The sequence below is a fragment of the Triturus cristatus genome, chromosome 1_2 (assembly GCF_964204655.1).
Source record: "Triturus cristatus chromosome 1_2, aTriCri1.1, whole genome shotgun sequence".
Classification (NCBI taxonomy): Eukaryota; Metazoa; Chordata; class Amphibia; order Caudata; family Salamandridae; genus Triturus; species Triturus cristatus.
This window is the reverse complement of record NC_140580.1, coordinates 719114894-719139725: the sequence shown is the minus strand read 5'-3', so window position 1 is coordinate 719139725 and position 24832 is coordinate 719114894. Positions and strand designations below refer to the sequence as shown.

The 24832-nt window shown below is 47.4% G+C and overlaps 1 protein-coding gene across 1 annotated transcript in view; it reads right to left on the bottom strand.

The window, feature by feature from the left end:
• LOC146867899 (reticulocalbin-2-like) overlaps nt 1–24832 on the bottom strand; it is a 192411-nt gene that overhangs the window by 107429 nt on the left and 60150 nt on the right. The window contains exons 4-5 of the mRNA XM_085608611.1: nt 17260–17456; nt 15781–15894 (exon numbers count right to left, since the gene is read on the bottom strand). Of these exons, the coding sequence (XP_085464737.1) occupies nt 15781–15894; nt 17260–17456 (311 nt within the window). The remainder of the gene's footprint in view (nt 1–15780; nt 15895–17259; nt 17457–24832) is intronic.

Sequence of the window (24832 nt, the reverse complement as noted above, 5' to 3'; positions counted from 1 at the left end):
GGCAGGAAAGCAGCCCTGGTCCTGAGAACCATCCTTTCAGCATGTAAGGTAAGAAAAGGAGGTTTGGAACTAAGAGCTTGAAGCTCACTCACCCTCCTTGCCGAGGTTATGGCTACAAGAAACACCACCTTAAAGGACAACAGCCTCAAAGGACAATTATGAAGAGGCTCAAACGGGGACCCCATTAAAAAGGTTAAGACAAGATTAAGGTCCCACTGAGGCATTACAAATGGAGTAGGAGGAAACATGTTTGTAAGGCCCTTGATGAACCTCAGAACAACCGGAGATTTAAACAACGAAGGTTGATCTGGAAGGCACAGAAATGCCGATAAGGCCGAAAGGTAGCCCTTGACCGTGGCCACAGCACAGCCCTGCTGAGCCAAGGAAAGAGCAAACTGTAGCACATCAGAAAGATGAGCCTTTAAAGGGTCAATGGACCTCTCTCCACACCACTTTACAAACTTAGACCACCTGTAGGAATATATGGACTTGGTGGAGTGTCGCCTGGCCGATAAAATAACGTCCACCACATCAGGTGGGAGAGAGAATGAACTCAGGTTGCCCCGTTCAATCTCCAGGCATGAAGGTGTAAGCTCTGGAGGTGGGGGTGTAGAACCTGCCCCTCCGACTGCGAGAGGAGGTCTGCCCTCAGAGGGAGACGGAGCGGAGGGCACGAGGAGAGGTGGAGAAGATCTGTATACCACACCCTTCTTGGCCAGTCCGGGGCGACCAAAATGACTTGGGCCCGGTCTTGGCGAATCTTCCTCAGAACCCGAGGAATCAAGGGTATGGGAGGAAACGCGTAAAGGAGTCGTGAACCCCAACTCAACTGGAACGCGTCCCCCAACGCCCCCTGCATCGGATACTGGAGACTGCAGAATGACGGGCAGTGCGCGTTCTCTCGGGTGGCAAACAGGTCCACCCAAGGAGTCCCCCACATCCGAAAGACGTGACGAACCACCTCCGGATGGAGCCTCCACTCGTGGTCGGCGGAGAACTGCCGACTGAGACTGTCCGCACGCACGTTCAGCACCCCGGCCAGATGATTTGCCATCAGACAAATCTGATGGTCCTGAGCCCAGGACCACAGCCGCAGGGCCTCTCTGCAGAGACAAAGAGACCCTACTCCTCCCTGTTTGTTTATATACCACATCGCGGTCGTGTTGTCCGTCAGGACTTGAACTGACTGACCGCGAAGGGAAGGGAGAAAGGCCTTGAGTGCCAAACGAATCGCCCGCAACTCCAGAAGGTTGATATGAAACAACCTTTCCTCTGGAGACCAAAGACCCTTGATCTCCAGATCCCCCAGATGAGCCCCCCACCCTAGGGTGGAGGCATCCGTTATCACTGTGGCCACCGATGGAGGTAGATGGAAGGGCTTTCCTTGGGACAGATTGCCCTCCACGCTCCACCAAGACAGATCCGCTGCAGCTTCTCCGGAGATCTTGATCGACTCCCCGAGATCCCCGTTGTGCTGATACCACTGCTTGCGGAGGCACCACTGGAGCGCCCTCATGTGCCAGCGTGCATGGTTGACCAACAGAATGCAGGAAGCGAACAGACCGAGCAGGCGAAGGACCTTCAGAACTGGAACAACCGCTCCACTGTGGAATAAAGGGACCATCTCCTGAATGTCGAGAATCCTTTGAGGAGGAGGGAATGCTCGACACACAGTAGTGTCCAGTACTGCCCCTATAAACAGGTTGCGTTGAGAGGGCACCAGGTGAGACTTGGGCACATTGATCGAAAAACCCAAGTCGAACAACAGCTGAGCTGTCACCTGCAGATGACGCTGCACCATCTCTGGGGACTCTGCCTTCAGAAGCCAGTCGTCCAGGTAGGGGAAAACCGGAATCCCCGACCTCCTGAGATGAGCAGCCACCACTGCCATCACCTTTGTGAAGACTCGAGGTGCAGTAGTAAGACCAAACGGGAGGACCGCAAACTGATAATGCTGCGACCCAACCGTAAAACGGAGATACTTCCTGTGCGACTTCAGGATTGGGACATGGAAGTACGCATCCTGCAAGTCGAGCGACACCATCCAGTCTCCTTGCTGCAACGCTTGAAGAACCTGCGCAAGGGTCAGCATCTTGAACTTCTCCTGTTTCAGGTAGAAATTCAAGATTCTGAGGTCCAGAATCGGACGCAATCTGCCGTCCTTCTTGGGGATCAGGAAATACCGGGAGTAGCATCCCTGACCCCTTTCCTGCTCCGGAACCACCTCTATTGCACCCTTCTGAAACAAAGCTTGAACTTCTTTCTGCAGGAGAAGCAGGTGGTCCTCCGAGCAATAACCTTGGCAAGGAGGGTAAGGGGGAGGAAACTCCCGAAAGGGAAGGGCGTACCCAGTCTCTACGAGGTTCAAAACCCAAAGGTCGGTTGTAACAGATTTCCAACCCCGTAGAAAGTAGGACACCCGACCCCCCACAGGTCTTACATGATCCGGGATGGGGGATCTAGGGCTGCTTCCCTGAAGCCTCATTTGGAGCAGAGGAGGAGGAGGAAGAAGAGGGGTTGCGACCAGAACCTCTCCGACCCCTTTGCTTCCCTCTATAGGAGCGATAGAGGGGATTCTGCTGCTGTTGTTGCTGCTGTTGTTGTGGCTGTCGGAAGGAGCGAAAGGATGACCTTCCGAATCCTCTAGCCTTACGGAAAGTTGAACCTCTCACAGGAACCTGCAGACCCAAGGACTTCGCCGTTAACCTACTGTCCTTAAAACGTTGAAGGGCAGAATCTGCCTTCTCCCCAAACAACTTTTGTCCATCAAAGGGCAGATCCACCAGCGTGGCCTGGACATCTGCAGAAAACCCTGAGGAACGGAGCCAAGCTTGTCTCCTTGCGGCAATGGACGACCCCATAATTCTCGCCACAGAGTCCGCCGTATCCAGCCCAGACTGGATCACCTGCCTGGCAGCTGCCTGAGTGTCCGCCACAACCTCCATGAAGGACGACTTATCCCCCTCAGGTAACTTAGGGGCCAAAGTTTTTATAGAGTCCATCAGGGCATGAACATAACGCCCCAGCAAGCACGTAGCATTTGATGACTTCAACGCCATACTTCCTGAGGAGAAAGACTTTTTGGCCGCCTGATCAACTTTCTTCGACTCCCTATCAGCAGGAGATTGGGGGAAAGCACCCGAAGCATGTTTAGAACATGAAGCCTGCACCACTAGGCTCTCCGGAGAAGGATGCGTGGATAAAAAATCCGGGTCTCCTGGCGCAACCCTGTATCTCCTTGCCACCTGCCTGCAAACTGCTGGAGCTGACAGAGGCTTCTTCCACACCTCCAACACTGGTTCCAAGAGAGCCTCATTGAAAGGAAGCAAAGGCTCCGAAGCCGACGTCGGGGAGTGCAACACCTCCGTGAGCAGATTGGACTTGTATTCCACAGAGGGCAGCTGCAGATCCAACAACTCCGCGGCCTTCTTGATCACAACATGGTAGGGCGCCAATTCCTGTGGTGGAGAAGACCTCGCAGAAGCATGCTCCCACTCCGGGGTGGTATCCAAACCACTTGCCACCTCTATACCTCCAAACTCATCCGAAGAAGAGTCGACTTCACCTTCTTCCACCTCAGCCCGAAATCTTTCCTCCTCCAAAACCCTTTGGGCCTCCCGTCTCGATCGATTCCGGGGAGCCGGCGTCGTCGACGTCGTACGCGGCGTCGGTGGAGCCAAAGGCATCGGCGTCGGAGGCGCTACAGGTGGAGTCGGCGGCGCCGGATGCGGCGTCGATGGAGTCGGCCTCGGCGTCAAAGAAGGCTCCGAAGATTGACCATCCATCCGAGGTCGAGCCGGATTCCCAACCGGCGCCGGAAACTGCCAAGAAGGCGCCATCGGCATAAAAGGCAGAAAAGGAGCCTGAGCGTATTGCTGCGGCACTCCCAGAGAAAACACCATCGGACCCACGGGACCTGCTGGTGCTCCGGATGGGAAGGATGCTCTCTGAAAAATGCCATACATGGCATTCAGAAACCCCGAAGGATCCGTACCTGGAGCCGGGAATTGGGGATAAGGAACTGCCCCTGTATCCTCCTGTGGAGCCACCGGCGTCGGCTCCTCAGAATCCTCCACCGGAACCGTGGAGCCATCAGGCACCGGGACAGACTCTTCCTGCTCCTGCTCAACATCAGATTCCACCCGACCCGGAGTCGAAGCCTTGGACGGCGCCGGCGACGGCGTCGGGGAACGAGCCGGAGTCCGCTTCGGAGAGGGAGACTTCGAAGACTTATCCGGAGAAGGCGAAGGAGACAAGACCTTGCTCTGGCGTCGACGAGGCGAAGCCGACCTCGACCTCTTAGACTTCGAGGACCGACGCCGAGAAGAATGCTTCCTCTTCTTATGGTGCTTCTTCGACTTCGACGACCTCGAAGTCGAAGACTCCCGCCTGGACTTCTCCTTCTTCCTCCCTCTCTTCTCCTCACCGATCTTCTTCATGAAGAGTTTGGTCTTCCTCTCCTTCAGTGCTTTAGGATTCATGCTCCTACAGCACCCGCACTCATCCACATCATGATCAGAGGAGAGACACCATAAACAATTCTGATGCGGATCCGTCATGGACATCAGGCCTCCGCACTCCCTACAGGGCTTAAAGCCCGACTTCCTCGTCGAAGACATACCAATTTTAACAAGAATACACCACTAGATTACAAAGTATCTAGAGAGCACTGGGAAAAAACCGTTGCGCATCGACGGCGCGGAAAAAAGGGAACTGACGTCACCACGCCGACGTGGGCTTCTTATGGCTCCGATGACGTCGTATGGAGTCGCGTGCGGAGCCGATGTATTGTGACGTCGCCCACGTCGACGTGGAATGCTGGGGAAGAAAAGTTCCGTGGAATGCTGGCGCAGGGGATATTCACAAGGTGAGGAATCCACTGGCAGATGTATCCATCAGAAGTGATAGCTTCTTCTTTACCTCACCACATCACCAATGGTTTACATTTTTTCACTAGTTTTAACTCCATGCTACTAAATGCTAACAGACAGCATAAGTAAATATAAATGGTTGGGTGAATTTTTTGGGACAAGAAAGACATCAAATTAACTGAAACCACACAGAGCTCACTTCAAGTTTTTCATCCTGCCGCTCTCCTTCACAACATGTAGCATATTCCAAAAGAAAAATAATGTGAACAGACAACAGCAAATTATGCCCGACAGGTATGGGTACTCAGTTTTGATTACAGCAAAAAAACAGAGAAGACAGTCTTTCTGATAAGATTAGCTCAGTCTGCTTTTCTTACAGGGCTAGGCTATCAAGTGACAAAAAAGCTCCACAATGGTATATATGAGAGCCCTAGCCTTATGATGATTGCCTACAATCATAGAAGTACAAGATGGTGGTCTGAATATTGAGAAATAAAATACTTGATAAAGGTATACATCTGAGAACAGATATGTTGGATTCCAGGTGGTCAAACAGCCTTTGATTTCTGACATCCCTGCATTAGACAAAAGACAATTTTCTTCAAATGCTCCCATATAAGTTTGATCTCTGCAGGGGGAGTAAAGTCTTCCAAGTTGTCCTTCAATAACTGGGCCTCATAGTCCGACACCTGAGGCACTTGCCTATGGTCAACTTAGTCCTTTAGGGTATAACATTAGGATATTACGTGTAGCCAGAAAACAAACTACCAGACACTGGCATAAGGCAAGGTTTTTAGATTCTGTCACTGGGCTCTGGCGAAAAAGGCTAATTAATTTGTATGTGCATTAGAACACGTTTTCACTGTCATACATCCAGTTGGAGTTATCCAGATCATATTTTGAAGTGAGTGGTGGCTTCGTGGGTTAACAGTCAGTGCTTTATGATGCAGAATACATTAGAAAAGACACCTCCACTTGTGTGGCCCAATTTGAAGGCTGCATTCTGTTTGAAAATTACATGTTTTGACCCAGACTCAGAACCCATTTGAACAGAATGGTGTGATATTCAACTAGGAGGGGTGGTAGACAATGTTCCTCGCTGTGACTTTTGAATGTCCCTTCTCTGATGAAACCTCAGAGTTCCCAAACTGATTTGCAAGTCCCATGTACTGTACACTAACTGTAGAGTCAGTGATCACTTTGGTTGGGCCATGCTTCCAACTACCTCTACTAGACGCTAATTCTCTTTATTTAAATGCTGCCTTTCCCTCACAGGTTTTGGATGCATAGTGCGTTGCTTACCTTTCTTCCCTGATGTTCTTCTTCATTATAGGGCCGGGTATTCTAATAAAAACACAAGGGGCAAAAAAGGGGTCACTGCTGCATAGGGCACAGGTGAGGGTAATCAATGGTGCTAGAGTGAATCAGTCCACTGCTCACATTCTTCAGATGAACCTTGGCACATACTGCAAAGCCCAACATTCCACAACGTGCTGCAAATAATGGAATCTAACAAATTAGCTAACATAGCTTTTATTCATACATAGCAGGGGCAGCCCACACCTGGCCCCCTTTCGATGCATTGGGATGTGGGCATCTAACAATATCGCTGTAAGGGATGAACTGGCTGCAATGCTTTTCATTCTGCCTCCAGGCAGAAGACACTGAATAGATAAGGGACAGGTCAAAGTAGTACGAACTCCAGTGTATAGTCCATCTGCAATATGGATAGTACTGTTCCTAGATCTGTGCAGGATAGATAAATACAAAGGCATGTGAATGTCCTTTTGCTGAATAAGCTATACCAGTGATTAGCCATAGCCCCTCAGTGACCCAACACCTGCACATGCGACCTAAACAAGATACCAATCCCAGAGCCCTGGGAATTTCTGGGTGTTTAAGCTCTGTGGTGTTCGATCCACGGTTCCCACCTACTATCAGTGACAATACAACTTCTGTATCATGTTGTTTCTAGGAAGCAGCTCTGCAAATGGTTGATTTTTTGCTGGGCATTTGGGGCCAGGATGAGCAATACAGGGATCACGTTTAGACATCAAAGATTAACTACTCACTCTTATCCTCTGGTCCTTCCCACAGTCAAGGCAACCCTCATGGAGAACTCTGCATTTCAGAGCACCTCAATTTAGTTAAACCTCAAAATGAAATCTCAGACTCCGATCCGCAACTAAACTATCTCAGTCTCTCCAAAGTGGAGTTCAAGTCTCAAGCAGTGATAACATAAAATCTCAGATACACCATGATACCTTCCCCTCCATTCACTCCTTCCCACTCATACAGCTTGCGAGACCTTCGCCTATATGGCCAGGCAAGCATCGGAGTAACGGCTGTTCCTGCAAGGCTGTTTCTGCTAAGTAGAGCTCTCCAACCATTCTGGTTCCATGAGGGCCGGACTGGGAACCAAAACCGGCTCTGGCAAAGTGGTTGGCCGGCCCCCAAGGGGGGTTGGGGTGCCGCCGAGCTCTTTGCCAGGGCCGTTTTCAGCCGATTTTGTTACAGGGCCGATTTTGCAGCAAACGGCCCCCAGGGGCCCAAAACCGGGCCCCAACCATGCGGCCCACCAGGGGATTGCCCAGTGCCCGCTACGGCCAGTCCGGCCCTGGGATCCATACACAATCACTGAACCGGTACTGGTAATCTAACACAGCATTCACACAAAAACTATTTAAATGAGCCATTCTTACAACATAGATATCAGCTCCTGTAAAGAGAAGGATTGAAAGACTCTCGGATATCATATCAACAGTTTGGAGGAAACATCTTGGAAAGAAGGAATAAATACAAGTTAACCACCCCCTTAGTACTTGTACTGGAGCCCCCCCTCACCTTTACACCAGAAAATTCACTGCAACAACCTTCACTAATCTCATCTGTTTTCAACATCCTTTTTAAGCTGTATTTAAGGATATGTTGGAGGATGTCATTTGTTTATTTCATTGGTTTTATAAAGTTGTGTTGAGTCTTCAAGGCTTAAAGTCTTGGCGAGGAAAAACTTTGGTCCTGATTTAGTTTTTGGCAGAGGGTATTTTTTTGCAACAGCAAGGAGTACTCTCTCTGTCAAATGCTTAGTTCGCAATCTGATTTACAGGTGGGTGAACCCTTAGTATCTCGACAACAGAGTCTACTCTAGGTCGGTCACAGAGATAGTGTTCATATGGCCCTGACAAGAAGTATGAGTTGTTGGAGTTTTGGCAGTTTGACCACTTGCTCAATTTAGATTGGGTGGGCGAATGACTATTTGTCACTGTCTATCACCGCCGGGTAAAACCAGGGTTAAGGAACAGTGAAAACACTTAAGTGACCCCCAACACCATGGGAGACATCTCCCATCGTGGGGGTGGGGTGGGAGTCAGTTTCTAAAAAACAAAAATATGTTAAAATTTGGACGAGCGTCAGTCAATTTGACAGTGACATTCATCAAACATTTACCACTTTGGCCTGAGCCGTGAAGGCGGCTCCTGTCAATGACAAGAGATGTCCGAAGGGCGGGCAGACATCTAGTGCAGGTTCTCCATCAAAGCGACTGAGAATCCTGATGGAGTACAAACCGTACAATGTACTATAAAATTAGTCCCTATGTAACATTATGAATGAATTGTAAGTTGTATACAAAATAAACCACACAATTCATGAGATATGGTGGAAGGCTACACCGTGCTGCTTTGGTAACTAAACGCCTTCTTCTTAACAGAAACATTGTGTCTTCCTTGGACTTTTCAAAAGACATAGCCATCTTCAAGTAGCATGAATTTTAAAGATAGAAAGTTAATCAAAAATACATACATAATGATTAGAGTTCCAGCACATACCATTTTAAAATGATCTACTTTTAAACTACATTTTCTGAGAAATTACGTTTTTATAATGATTCACAATAACATATTCTACTGCTCTGAATATATTTCCTGCTATCAGAACTGAAGTTAAATAGTATCTGTTACACAAAAGTGGAAAAGGCTAAAGAAAAAGAAGGGGCTGATAACGAGTGCGGCGGTCTTCAGGCGGTGGTGCAGCGGAGGCTTAATGTAACATGCTGAGCGGGACTGGCACATTCCGCTGAGCATATTACGAGTTCCTCCACCACCAGCCATTACACAGCGGGCTCCCCGCCATGAAAAGGCTTGAAGTGAGGAAAAAGGGGGGTCCTATAGGGCCCCATGCCCCCTCCGTGATGGGGATGCATTCGGGAGGGCACAACATATGTCCCCCTGTCTGCTATCCCTCCCAGTTCCAGCATGACATGGCCATCACCGTCCATGCTGTGCCAGAACGTTTTTGCCGTTCCCATTGCAGTGCCTGTTTTTCTGGCACTGGTATGGGAAAGGCAAAAAGACCGTCCACCTGCACGAGAAAAACTCGTAATCAGGCGGGTGGTCTTTGCACGGCTTTGGCGCAGCCGCAACGGCGGAGAGCCGGCACAATTGCGCCAAAGTCATAATCAGCCCGAAAGATTTTCACGATTTTCACAGAACATGACATACTTTCACAATTCAAACTTAAAAAGCACTTTCACCATCTGTGCAAATGATGCCGGACATTTGAAAATATTTAATTTAATGCATCAAATACAAGTTAAAGAATATCTATGGAGGCAGTAGAGGGCGCACTGCAAGATGGCTGCTCTTTAGTGCAGCTCTGCCGGCCGGACACTCAATCCGATCATTATCCTGCTCTAAATCTGGCCTGCGACATCAAAACTTGGAGAGAATCGTGGCTGAACCGCTGTGGTGGGATTAGTGCCGGCGGTGGAGCGGCGGTCCGCTCGAAATCCTACAGTTGAAGATCGTTGCTGCCGCAGCCCTAATTGCAACATGGCGGCAGTGTGAGCCGGTAGAGGCCCCTGCGGGGAGATGGTAGTGGGGCTGCTGAGGAGGTGCTGTGCAGGCCTGCATGGGCTGTGGGCACTTGTGGGAAGCCTGCGACTCGACGCCCCGCACTGAAGCTAAGTGAGCGTTGTGGCTATTCTTTGGCGACGAGATCCAGCGCTGCAGCGGTGCAGTGGATGGTCCCTGGTCCCGCCTTCACCGATCCCCACTACCTCGACCCCGCATTAACCGCTGTGGCCGCGAGGCCCGGTGGAGACCCCGGCCGGGAGTTGGAGGACGGGGCTGTTGCGGAAGTGCAGAGCGGACCTATGTGAACAGATGGCCCCTGTGAATGACTGCGCCTGCTGGGCACCAGTTGAATAGGACATAGCCAGTGCGGCCTGCAGCGGACAAGCGGCCTTGATCGGAGGTGGCCACCCAGAGAGTGAAACTGCTTCGCCCAGCAGACAAGGTATTGTACTGCGTCCCGATACCTGCGCCACGTTAAACCTATATCAGAGTTGCGCCCTCGTGGGACCCCGGCGTGCTGCGGATATGCGGCCCATACATCTCAGCTTGAAATAGTGGTGGCGTCATTTCTACTGGGAAGCCTTCCCTGCCGGGAGGCTGGGCCCCAGACAGTGACGGCAGCAGCTGCAGTAGCTTCCCTGTGGCCGTGGGCAGGCTAGTTTAGAGGCCTGCGTTACTGAAGCCGCTCCTAGGAGACTCCTGTGGCGTCCTAAGACAAGTCCCAGGGCCAGTGTGAGGTTTGATGCACGGCGCGACACATTGCAGGCCAACAGAAACTGGTGTGACGGCTCGGTTTGAGTCACGTCGGCAGGAGGGTCTTGCGCTGGTGGCGCTCTCTACATGGGGTGTCCCATGGTCCCCTGTCCCCCAGTGAGGCCATGCTAAGAAAATAAACAAGCATAGGTGTGGATGGATCGGGGGAGTACCTACCTGCTCCCGGCCCAGCGTGAAGTGGGACTCAGTCACTGAGAGATCACTGAATTGCCTTTGAACGCAGCATATGTAATAGGAAACCACTACAGTTGCCTACTGAGCTGGTTGGGAACCTGCTGTGCCTGGTGCGGTCCTCAGCTGGGTGTAAAAGTCCTGTTGGGCCAGTGGCGCTGCAAGGTGTAAGGTTGGTCTGCGAGACGCGATCCACATGTACAACTGTGGCTAATATGGAAAAAATGGGTAAATCAGACAAGAATCAGTCTCGTCTCACCTTCGAGCTGCGGAAACCTGGCAAATCGCAGCAGAGGACAACATCAGACTCAGAGCTTGACGCCCCCTCTGAGGGCACAACATCACTTGAAGCCACTCTCCTCGCTATGTAAAGCAGCCTGCAATCCACAGAAGGCAAAATTGATGCTCTCAATTTCAGAATGGATTATATGTCAGCGAAACTTGATAAGCATGGTGCTAGATTGGGAGAGGCTGACAAGCGCATCTCTGATGCAGAGGACAGTCTACAAAATGTTGCATCAAAACCCTCAACATGGAAAAGGTGCTCGCGGTTATCCAGGCGAAAAACGAGGACCATGAGGCTAGGTCACGATGCAATAACCTATGGATCAGGTGCCTGCCAGCATCAACCAACACGGGGAGACTAGAGTCCTATCTTGAGGAAATGCTCTGTGAGATCTTTGGAACAGAGAACCTGTCAACTATGCTGGTCGTCAAGAAAGTCCATTGCTCGCTAGCTGTCCACCCGCGTCCGGGCACTCCCCCGAGGCCAATCATTGCCCGCCTGCTAAATTATAGGCACCAAGACTCAGTCCTGCACATGTCCCGTGAGAAAGGCACCATCAATTTTCGGGGAAATGGCCTGGCCTTTTACCCGGATTTCACTGCTACGGTCCAGGTGGCGAGGCGGGAATTTCAGATGGTTAAGAAACTGTTAATTGCAGAGAACATCCTGAACGCCATGTTATATCCAGCTCGACTGCGAATTGGTACAGAAGGTAAAGCCAGAATCTTTCCTAACCCCAAATGTGCTACGGACTACGCAAAATCACTCAAGCGGAGCAGACACAACCCTTCTGGAACTCTGGAGGAGTAAGAGGACTGAGGGCCGCTGTTCCGCATGAACTACTGTGGCTATTTAGGTCCTATAACTGCAATTTGGGGTGGAAGCTGTTGCTAGAGACCTAGCCTAATGGTATTTGTATTTGTGGGGGATGATTGAACAATGTTGATTCCGCATGACTGCTGCCCATTGGTGTGTAAGTATTGTAATACCACTGTTGCCATGGACCTCATATACACGCGCCCTCCTGTGTATGGATACTTGGCTGATGAGCGATATCTGTGTGTGTGTTCGGCCACCTCACATTCATCTGGGAGGTTGATTGCACTCTGGTTTTCCCCCATGGGTGTACCCCACTTCTATTTGTGGGTTAAGTTAATTTGTTTTTGGGATGACTTTGACAAGTTGAGGGTGCTGAAGTGGGTGAGGGAAGGGATGTTTGTTTATGTTTCGATACAGGTGCAGTGCAGGCCGCATGCGTTGGTAGATCCGAAACGCAGTACTGTCAGAAACCTCTGTAATAATTGCAATAGCAGGTCACTAATAGGTATGGGAAAGCCCCGGTAGTACCATTAAATTGTTAACATGGAATATGCTTGTCCTCAATAACCCTAAAAAAGACCCGTAAGGTGCTGGCTTATTTAGGCAGGCAAGACATCCAAGTGACTTTCTTACAGGAGACACATCTCACTAAACACACGGAACAGAATGTGGGAGCGCACTGGGTTGTGGTCAGGGTTGCGTTGTCATATTCCACATACTCGAGAGGTGTGCTGATAGTGATAAGGAAGGGGACCCCGTTCACACTGATCCATTCAGAGAAAGATGATCAGGGGAGGGTGTTCCTACTGCAGGGTTGCTTGGGAGGCACAAGATTTCTATTTGTAAATTCCTGTGGTCCTAACGTGCATGACCCCGCGTTCTATAATGATATCTGGAGGCAAATGGCGGCGTTGCCCTCCGCAGCGGCGATTTGGGGTGGCGATTTGAATGTGTACCTAGACTCGCAACTGGACAGGTCCGCCAATACGGTATGGCATGGCAAACATGCTGCACAGATGATAAGTTAGATAATGGAGGCGGAGGGCCTCGTCGACGTGTGGCGCAGCCGCAATTCTAATGTTCATGTCCACTGTGCATGGCTTGTGGTCCAGGTTAGACTACTGGCTGGTATCCAAGGATGTTAGTGCATGAACCTTGTCGGTCTGCCATCTCGCCAAGACACTTTCTACTCATGCCCCTGTGCTCTTGGAGTTGGCTGTACCGACCCTCTCGAGGCCAGCATTCCAATGGCGCCTACAGTCGTTATTATTATTATTATTAAAATTTTATAGAGCGCGTAGTCACCCGGAGGTATCCCAGCGCTAAAAAAATCCCTACACCAGTGGGGGGGGGGGGGGGGAAAGGGGGGCACAGCAATTTTAGACAGAAGCAATTTTAAACAGAGCAAAAAAGAAGTGGTTAAAAGCTGTTTTAAGGAAACAAGTGGGTTTTGAGTCGTTTCCTGAATCGTAAATGGTTTGATTCTTTCCTCAGGTCTCGAGGAAGGGCGTTCCATAGGCGCGCTGTGTGGATCGAGAAACGTCTTCCACCCGTGCGGGCTTTTTTGAAGTCGTCATTGCTTGATCAAGTATTTCGTGCCACGATTGGGTCCGCTATCACCAACTTTTTTGTGGAGAATGAGGGCACGGTTGAGGAGTCTCGGACTCTGTGGGAGGCCTTTAAAGTTAATATTCACGAGGATTGCATAGGAGTCCAGGCCGGGGTCTTAAAGTCATTACGAACCATGCTGTGTATGTTGGAGGATAAGATATGTGAGCTTGAATGTGCATATGCATGGGCCAAAGCAAACACAAGGAGATGATGGACGGAGCGCTAAACCTTTTCAGACACTCACCCCCAGTCAGAGATCTGGGTTGAATCCATCATCGTTCTTTAGCTCACTTCGCCACCCCAGTTCAGACATAGCTATATGCAAATCAGTCTTGACCCTGTGCCACATGGGAACAGTCCAGCTCGAACTGCCCAGCCATGTCTTCCCTGGACCGGAAACAAGCATCCTGGGAGTATGTCTGCTTCAAGCGATACTCAGACCTTGGTATTAATTGGAGCAAGTCTACGGTGTTTCCCCTTACAGAATGCACAAGTGTTGGTGTTGGAGTTCCCACTGGTTTAGTCGATTGAACCTGTGCGATATTTGGGTGTCTGGGTGCACAGGGACCCTGAAACTGTAATCGGCATGGACTATGGATGTGTGATCGCTAAACTGGGTGACCAGGTTGCTAGATAGACCCCACCTCCCTTGCCGACAGCATAGCTGTTACCAAAATGACAATTCGCCCCAAATTGTTATATTTGTTTGTGAATATCCCCTTACCACTTAATAGAGCTATCTTTCAGGCCATGCAGTCATGTTTACTGGGACTGGTTTGGGCAGGTAAAAAAACGAGATGTAGCTGGGAAACACTAGCTTTACCATTTGAAAAGGGAGGCTTCGAAGCACCTGATCTGCGTCTATATTATCTCTGTGAACAAGCCCAATTTGTGCATTATTGGCACTTCTCCCAGCGTTACCTGCCACACTTGTCGGTGGAGGCGGACAATACTCATCCGATCCCACTGGCTGCTATGGTACTACAACACAAAACACTGGGAAACAAGAAAGAGTTTGATACGGTTGCGTGCACCGTTGGTGCATGGAGGGACTTGGATACTCGTGCAGGATATGAAAATGTATATGCACCTGCCATGCCGATTGAAGCACACCCGGATATCTCGGTGACGCGTGAGAAGGCGGCATTGAGCATATTGTAAGGAGCGGGCATTACTAAACTGGGGGACAAGTACCTAAATGGACAGTTTTTATCCCTAAATGACTTCACAGTGGGGACCCGATACAGTGCGATGCAGGGATTTGTTTACACCAGGCTGCGAATAGCTGTTAGGGTGCTAGACCCAGGATTCCCAGAGGAGCCGAAAATGCTGAAAGCATTACAAATCGCTTTAACAGCGGGGCAATTTAAAGGGCTTATTACCCAGCTATATAATGCTTCCCAAAGAGAAACAGATAGCTCCACCTCCTTTGACAATTGGGATAGACATTTGGATGTGCCACTGACCAGGGAGGATTGGGTAGCATGCTGTGCATTGACAGGCAGCCTCACGGCCAACTGTAATCTCCGTATAATTCATTCTAAATTACTGCATCAAATGTATTATACCCGATAAGATTGAAGATATATGGGCTTCCCAAGGATGCTAAGATGCGGGGCGGATGGGGCAGATTTCACACATTTGGCTTGGCCATGTAGCTCTATTAATGACTTCTGGATGAATGTTACCCGGACACTCACGTGGATTATAATGGAAACTGTAGAATGCTCACCCGAAATATGCCTACTGGGTCTGGTAAAAAAGAGTTCAAGCCATGCAACAGGCGCATTGTAGCCGTCACTACTTTACTAGCGAAGTGAATGATTGCTAAACACTGGGGTGGGAAAACAGCACCTAAGGTGGGACAGTGGTTGAAAGAGCTTGTTTATTGTAAAGAACAATTGGACACTTATGCAGAGGAACTGCTGGAGGCCTCTAGACCTAAAAACCTCTGAGCCCCACTTACATGCTACTTGTTAGAACACCCGGATGCGGTATAAGATTCTAGGATTGAGTGGACAGCACTGTGTCAACTATAATGTTTCACTATTATATTATTCATGTCAATTGACAGTATTGGATTTGTAAGTGGGAACATGGTACAGCATAACACCAGTTCTGCATCTATTGATTTTCTTTTTATGTTTGCTGTTTTTTATTGTCACATCTCCGTTATAACATATGGTATACATCCATGATGTTATGGCAACCATTGTGAAATATAATGCAAAATGTATTGCTGTATAATGCCTGAGAATTATGGTTAATAAAACGTATTAAAAAAAAAAGAACATGTAGAACACCTTCATGTTATCCAGGACTGAATGTGATAGGAAACGTTTTCCACAGACACAGTTCATGCAACGTGCCAGTGTGAATATGGAACAAACATTACCGTCATGTGCTCGGTCTCTTCAGGGTGTTCAAAATCTGTGAATTCAGTTACATTCAGCCCAGGTACCCCATCTCTGTCAGCATGTTCAAAACGCTTCTTGTCCTTCAAGTGAATCTTTAAAGACAACATTGTTTTAAAATCTATTAATTTCAAAATAAAACTGAATAACAAAAGGAATTTAAAAGAACTAACAAGTCATAGATTGGGGAAGCTACTTTTGCATATTATAAAAAACATTTTTTGCAGTATTTAGTAGCTCTTTTGCACGTGGGCTAATTTACTCTCCATGAGAAGTACAAAGGTAATTGCCACCCAATGTCTGATATTAAACCATCTCTTGTGTAATTTCTGACCAAATCTAGTCACATATTCTGACTTCAGACCAGTGAAAACCACCCTGAATTTCTTCAGAGTGGCTTTCGGGAATGAGATTTCTCTCTTTCTTGCCCTCCATCTTCCTCTATCCTGTCCCCAATAAAGTGGACAAGTGGGCAACCTCTACCGGGGCTAGGCCCGGCTAGCTCTGGGCAAACAAGATCAATGGTGCCTTTTACAGATATCACTATTGAGTAGGTGGGGCAACATTTAGGGGATTCTTTGGGCATATTAGGCCCTTCCGGTTCCATTGAGAGCCATAAATCTGAAACAAAATGAGTGATCAAGCAGTGGGAGGGTGCACTCTGCAGGTCTAAATCTAGTTAGGTGCACAGGACACTCAACATAGTGGGGGAAGGAAGTCTCAGGCAACGTCATCTGTTTTTTCTATAGGGGGCCTGAGATGTCCGCTCCCAAAAGGGGTGAGGAGGGCCCATCACTCACCTATGCTCTGTGGAACTGGTCGCAGAGCAATCTCCTTAGCCATTTCTCCAATTCTGACTTATCACTCTCTGGCATTGCTTTCAACCAGGACATTACCAAATGGTAATAATACATTCTGGTATACTACTTAATCAGTATTTCTTTCAAAATGAGGGTACTATAGTCTGTGAGAAAATGATCAATTTAAAACATTTCCCCTGCAAAAAAAGAAACTGCCTCTGCAAAGATTCATTTATAGAGAAACTCATGGCTCCCAAATGCCACACATTGTCATAACATTGAACAGGCTAGGAATCTGAGGGGTACAAAAAACAGTGAGCACATAAGTATGCAGAGCTTTCATTATTTTGGGCTCGGACTAGGAGTTTAGTAAGTCACAACAAAAGGGATGGAAAATACAATGATACTCCAAATACACTTATAGCACTGAAAATCAAAACAAAGGTTTCAATTGTTACAACAATTAGGGATAAATAACAAAGCTGTCCAGTTTCTCTGACTTCCAACAGTAGAGAGCACAGAAGACTGTGGAAGGGAGGATTATGCCCCTTTAAAACTGTGAGGAACAAAATCTAGGAGAAACATCCTTAACGGCAATAAGGTTCCAAATCATGTGGACATCAGGGTGTACACTAACATTTCCAATATATTTTTCCTTACCTGTCTAAATGATTCTTCTTCGTAATCATCCAGTGCCGTGTTTTCATCAAAGTCTATAAAGCGATCATACATTTGAATATTGTACTCTTCCCAAGTTACAACTCCATCACCATCGTGATCATATTCGATAAACTGTTGTTTTGCATCTTCATCTCTATAATGCTTGAAAGACTTTTGGATCCAGTAACTGATTTCCGCTGCAAAGTGTGTTAAGCATCTCACAATCAGTTTTCATGTCTTTAAAAACATTTTTAAAACAAATGAAAAATGTTTTATAATGTAGTGCAGTTAGTTCAAATTAATTTGCCAAAACATGTCTTACATAATAGGTAGAATCAGTGGCAAAACAAAACAAAACCACTAAACATCAGCAACTGCACCATTACATTCAAAACAAATTACCAACTATCTATACCCCTGCCCTTACAATCAATACAGCTTTTATATTCTTTTACACGTGAGAGAGATTTTATGGGAAGAAACAGTTATCTATTTCTCTGTGTCACAGCACAGGCCTCGCAGGAGTTTCAAGGTGTCATTGGGAAGGTTGCATTATTCAGATGAGTTTCCAGTCATTTTGTGGGGTCATGCACACGTGAGGGTGAAGCAATATTCCCTCTTGGTACCAGAGGTGGTGCAGACTGGGGAGTGCTAGCTGTCCATCTGGAATTCAGGCAAAGGAAAATGGATGCCCTTGATTTCAATGCCAGGTTGGAAGGAGCTACACATGAAATGTGTCATGGACTTGAGTTATACCAGGGGTGGGTGCATGGCTGTCTGGTCAATACTGTAACATGCCTGGGCCACAAAAGTTGATGTCACTATGCCAATTAAAGACCTGCTATCCAATAGCAACCAAGATGGCAGCCACCGCATATAAACCCTGTGTGTAAGGATGTTGTTCTTTTGTTACACAGGTCAACAGGAAAGAGGTGACTAACAGCCCCAGAATGAATGTTGAAGGAGCCACTACCTAAAGTGAAGTCAATAATATACACATCCATACAACTTTGGGGCTCCTCTTAAGTCAAAAGGATCTAATTGCTGAGCATCAACCATTCATCCAATGGCCCACTGATTTTAAGTGCCACATTCTATGCAAGACACAAAAGTAAACAGACATTTCTTTACTGGAAACTTTCACCTCTTGTGTGCTAAGGACATGCTGGAGTCGTCCACAGCACCAGTTTGCAAGACGGCTCCAGCACTTCCTCACACTTGCATCCGCCCACAGGGGAAGCCCCGACGCTCCCCCTGTGGGCTGCCTCCCCTACATGCCTCCTCCGGAGATGGCAGCTCCAGAGCCCTGCATCGGTGATCTGAAGATATCTGCATGCACACAGCACGCCGATGTCATTAAGAGGGGCCGGCGATGTGCTGAAAGATACTAGATAGTAGGGAGTAACCGCTTGAAAAAGGGTTGGGTTTTTTCAACCCCCCCCCCCCCACCCCCCCTTGAAGGCAGATCAGCCATTTGTACGCTGATCGGCCCCTTCGGGAAAGTGGAAACCCACTCGACACTATGGAGTGTGTGTCTATTATACTGTAGCTGCCCCCTGAGGAGTGAAAACCCACTAGACAATAGGCATATATTTAAACATATGTGAGGGTGGCGTTCCTTTGGTAAGGGTTGGTTCCTAGGTCCATACTTTGTTTGTTTTCTGCAACTTTTTGAGCAGATCAGGCCCCAGGGTACATGGACTACTAGGTGGTAGGAATTTTGTGGAATCTTGCTAACTCTGGAAGTTTGCATCACAGAAATGCAAGGAAAATGCATAATAGTAGGCAAAGGTTTAGTTTCCAGGGCATTGTGGGCAAGAAACCTTTGTAGGATCCACATGAAGCACACCACCCAGGATTCCCCTGGGAGTCTAGTTTTCATAAATGTCTGTGTTTGGTAGGTTTGTCTGGGTGGCCGTCCAGCCCTGGCCCAAAACCATGCAGCTACCCCCATTGCCAAATCAGATCATTTATGTGAAAGGAAATGTTGATGTCTCCGCATTGTATTATGGGCCCTTTTCGGTCAATGGTACAAGGCCTACCCACACAAAGGAGGTACCATTTTTATCGGGAGACTTGGGAGAATGTTAGGTGGTAGGAAATTAGTGGCCCTCCGCAGATTCCAGAACTTTCCATCACAGAAATGTAAGGAAAATATTTTTTTGGGTCAAAGTTTGAGGAATGCAAGGGTTTCTGTGTAAGAAAACCTGGTGAAAGCCTTGCAAGTCATGCCACATTGAAGTCACCCGGATGTCTAGTCTTCAAAAATGTGCAGGTTTTCTAGGTTTCCCTAGAAGATGACTGCGCTAGGGCCGAGAATCAACAGCTAACCAAAATGCACAAAAGGCTCCCTTTTCAGTGAAAAAATGTGATGTTCCCTGGTGCGTTCTAGGGCATTTCCTGCTGTGGTATTAGGTACTGTTAGACCTGGCACCTTGGCGTGAGTCTCCCTTCCACTTTTTGTCGCTGTGCCTCATGTGTTTTTATGGTGTTGGCCGCTCAGAGCACTGTGCCCCTGCCAACCAGTGCCACAGTGAAAGTGCTCCCTATTTAAAATGTATATGTTGGTTGGATCCCATGATTGGCTTATTTGGTTTACTGTCAGACCCCAGTAAAGTGCACCAGGGGTGCCCAGGGCTTGTAAATACAAATGCTGCTGGTGGGCTTGCAGCACTGGTTGTGCCACCCACAGAAGCGGCCTGGTAAAATGTATCTAAGGTCTGCCATTACAGAACCTGCGTGCAGTCTCGTACTGTCATGCTGACTGGGTAAGTGCACACACTTGCCAGTCCCTAAACCTTCCCTTAACTTCATATCAGTCACCCCTATGGTAGGCCCAAGGGCAGGGTGCATTGTAAGCATAAGGTAGGACAAGCCCTGATGTGTGTGGCATGTCCTAATAGTGAATTACAGCCATTTTCGTTTTTCACTATTGTTAGGCTACCTGTTCTCCATAGGTCAGAATGGGCTGTCAGAATTGTTACATTCTATGATCCTAACAGACCCAGGGAACATGGTAGAAATTCGAGTTTAGTATGCCTGAACTCAGAATAATAAAATACATCTTTTAGTAAAGTTTATTTTAATATTCTGTGTTTGCAAATACCACTTTTAGAAAGTTGGTATTAGCTTGCCTGACCATTTCAGCCCGCCTCTGCTATGATGTGTATCTGCCTGTCTGGTTGTGTGAGTGACAGGGCTGGGGAAACCCAGAGGGGCAGGGCTAGGTAGCCTGGTAGTGAATAGGAAGATTGGCAGCCAGATGGGTGGGAGGAGTACACCTGGGCTCTGAATAGGGTTGTGCTCTGCTACCACAATGCTGGCTCCACCTCCTGCGGAGCGGCCGATGTCTCTGCCCTGCACCCTGAATAGAAAGGCAGAGTCATGTCAACAGAGTGCTCAAGAAATGGTTTGGACTGGGCAAAGGCCCCTCTACCCCAGAGGAACAAAGGAATTAGGGGTATAAGTATTGGGACCCTGCTCCCAAGAAATTAGATCCTGCTGAAACAAGAAGAACCTCTGCCAGAGGAGAAGGAACTGGGAAAGCTGTAGGAGGAGTACTGTCCCTGACCTGGGGAATTGGCCTGCAGTGGTTGCCTTGCTGCTGAAGGAGAGGAGAAAGACTACTAAAGACTTTGCTTCAACTTGTGCTTTAAAAAGATCAAAAGATCTCCAAGGGCTTGAACTGAGCTTGCCCCCTGAACGAAGTCCCAGGACCAGTGGACTTCACCCCCAGCTCCCCAGAGTCTTTTGGAAGTGCCTGCTGCTGTTGTTGGGCCTTCTGAGGGACTGCATGTCGCAAGGAGCTGGAAGCGCGACACAAGGAGGAGAAGCGTGCCGCCGTCGGAGCTGTTGCCGTCGCATCTCGCAGAGAGTGTCGCCGCTGCAGAATCGCATCGAGCTGAAGCGTCTCGCATCATCCGGAAAGTGTCTCGCAACGTCGAAGAAGCGTGTCGCCATCGCAGCCATCGTAGCTGTCGCATTGCACCGCATCGAGAGGAGAGTCTCGCATCGAGGTGGAAGCGTGTCGCCATCGCAGCCATCGTAGTTGTCGCATTGCACCTCATCCAGAAATGCGCCTCGCATCCACGGAGAAGCGTGCCGCCGTCGGAGCCGCTGTCGTCGCATCTCGCAGAAGGGGTGTCGCCGCTGCAGCATCGCATCGAGCGGAAGCGTCTCGCAACGTCGGAGAAGAATGCCACTGCCAAGGCCGCTGTCGTCGCATCTCGCCAAAGGTGACGCCGCTGTAGCTGACGCATCGAGTCGAGCCTTCTCGCAACATCGGAGAAGCGTAACGCATCTGGAAGATCCCGTCTTTATTTCTTTTGCACCAAGAAATTCAACGCATCTGCATCGCTGCAACACTTTTGTTGCCCTGCGTGTCGCATCTAAGGTATATTGACTTAAAGTGTCGCATTTAAGAACTTAAGAGAATCTAAGCGATCTTCTACCAACTAAGCAACCGTATTGTGTATTCTTAATCGTTTAATGGTCCTGTGATAATCCTATATATAAAGAATCCTTATTTTTAATATAAATACCTGTGTGGTGTCCATTTGTAGTGTTGTCACTTGGTTACTGTATGTGTTCACAAATGCTTAACCTATAACGCTCTGAGATAAGCCTTGTCTGCTCGCGTCAAGCTACCTAGAGGGTGAGCAAGGGGTTGTTTTAGTAGTGTAACCCCTTACCCTGATTAGAGGAAAGGTTCCCTGCTTGTCACAAGTACCTACCTGTGCCAACCAGAGAACCCGGATTCTAACAGGTACCATTTTTATCGCGAGACTTGGCGGAACACAGAATAGTCGAAAATGTGTTATTACGAATTGGATCTGTCTGCGTTTGTGCCTTCCAAATATAAGCCAGTGTATAAGAGACAACATTTTGAAAAATGCCCTCTGAATCACATGCTAGTATGAATATGCACAAATTCAGAGATGTACAAATGAACACTGTTCCTAAACTCCGTATCTGGTGTACATTTCAGTAATACATAATTTTCCCTCATAGCCATTTCTCAATCTTTATATTTTACCATGTGAATTGCTGTATAGTGGTACAGAATAAACAACCATTGGAAGGTGCAACTCAACTGGTGGCTTTGGGTACCTCGGGTTCTAGGAGAACCTACAAACCCTATATACCCCAGTGATTAGACGAGTCTAGTGGTTTAACGATATATATCACTTTTAAAAATCTTCCATTGTGACAAGTTACAGATGAAAACGGCGATTTTTACCTACTCATTTTCAATATTTTTATATTTTAGCAGTTAGTTTCTTTGGGAAAGCCTTGAGGGATCAACACAGATGACCCATTGCTGAATCCAGAATTCTGTCTACTTTTCAGAAATCCATAGCTTTTTGGGGTCACTCATGGGTTTCATACCGGTTTCCATCACAAACTGAAAGTAGGCTGAAAACACAAATATGAGGAACAACAAGCTACCGCTTAGAAAAACCCCAAAACTGTGGTAAAAAATATTCTTTTTTCAGCTCTGCATTTTCTTGTGGAGCATTTTGTTCCCATTTTGTCCCCCAAAAACATTTAGCTACATTTTGGCAGCTTTCTCATCCCCCTCTAAGGGAATCTACAGACCCCAGGTACCTTTAGAATCCCCAGAATGTTGGGGAAAAAAGGACACAAATTGTCGTGGTTACCTTACGTGGAAAAAGGTTATGGAGGAATGAGAGTGAACTACCCCAAATAGCCAAAAAAGCGCTTAGCTTTCTAGAGGGAATAGGCTTAACAGCCAAGGTGATAAATAAGTTAATACCTTTTCTTTTGAAGGAAATCAAACAATATCATGTAATCAACATAAACACAAAGTTGTCTTCAAAGGCACTAGCTCTGTTGCAACCAAGAGATTGGATTCTAAACATCAGAAGTTTATTTAAAAAAATGTGTTGAACACAAAAATGTTGTTATAAAAGGAATTTGTCCACACTGCTAAATAAACACTTAAATAGCAACTCCACTGGGGGGTAGGTTGCTGTAGATAAAAACGAATGAGCAGGAGCTATTTCTCCATGAGGGTGACTCACTGAGAGGCCTAGCAGGTTATTGGAACATAGGCGGTATGTCAAGGACTGATTTCCAAGATGCCTCCCTGAAAACTGGCACATGACTAATGTTATCTAATAGAGTTGCAGTATATCCTGTATTACTCATGGAAAACACTTTCGGAAAATCTAAAAAAAGTTTGTAGAGCTTCATGTCATAAAATATACCAAAAAGAATAACACATTATGCAATTGTCTGCCCTACTCGAATAATAGCCAATCGAGGATGCCTTTGATATATATACAACAAACATTTGTCTAAATGTTCCTCTTCCTTTAGTAATGTAATTCTAAGTGTAATTTGCCCAATTAAATGTGACAGGGTCAACTACTAAGAAATCATGAATAGAAACCATTCTTGCTAGGGCAGATTATACCACAGTACAACTTTATGGCTTCATGTGTGCTTGGCATGGTCCACCTCTAAAAAGGGCAAATAATATTTCTAGGATTCTATGATGCCTGGTCTTTTTTTTTTTTTGTCCTCGTATCACCATAGCATTCTGCAAGTCTTGGCGCCCTTTTACATCTTGGTCCGTTGCATTTAAGAACGCCGAGCCTCCAAAGCTCTTAACGCGTTTAAGGGGGCAGAGAAACCTCCCAGTCTGCCATAATTGGTGTAATCATAGGACTATGGGAAAATTGTTATATTCAAAACCACAGCCCTACTTTATGCCACAGTGCTAACTTGCCCATGATATAAAGTCCTGCCAGATTTCACCCGACCTTCGAAGATTGCACTCAACATTTTGCTCGTCCACTTGACTGCTTTCAGCCATCCTGTAGGGTGTGGAGGCACAGGATCTATCCAGTATTTACAGAGCTCACGTCTGGCCAGTAGCAATAGCTAAAATACCAAGCCCCTTTGCTTACTATTTAAGGTGAAATGTAGATTATTGTCCACCCCTAGGAGTACTAGAGTCGCTGTCAGTGTGATGGATTTCCCTAAAATGTCTCCAATGGTAGTTTCAACCGCCTTCCAATATTCTTTTATGGCGGGGCACGTAAATAAAATATGTATGTCATTTGCTTTTGGAAGATCGCATCTATTACATCTGGGGACAGGCTGTAACACAAACTTGGCTAATCTTTGGCAAGTCCAGTACAGTCATTTGCTACAAAAAAGTGATGTCTTTTAAAATTTGCTGGTGTGACTATTGAATATAGTAATTTTAATGAGTCTGACCAAAGCAAATGTAAATCCTCATCTCGTCTCCATTTTAATTTCCTCTGCTTCCAGGAATTTCCAGTATCACATAGAGACTTCTTTATGTTTTACCCTCTCATCTTGAAGGGTGGCTTCAAAGTCCCAAACCCCCATCTCTTTGAGAGTTGTTGAAAACCATGACATAAGCTGAAGATATTTAAACATTGATAATCTATTACCGGTTTTCGCGCTCAGCACCTCTCAAGGCAACATGTCACCTGCTTATATCAAGTCCCCCCATCTGGACAAGCCTGCTTGTTTCAAAGGCAAAGTCAATCCATCCTTCTGGCATTCTGGTGTCCCT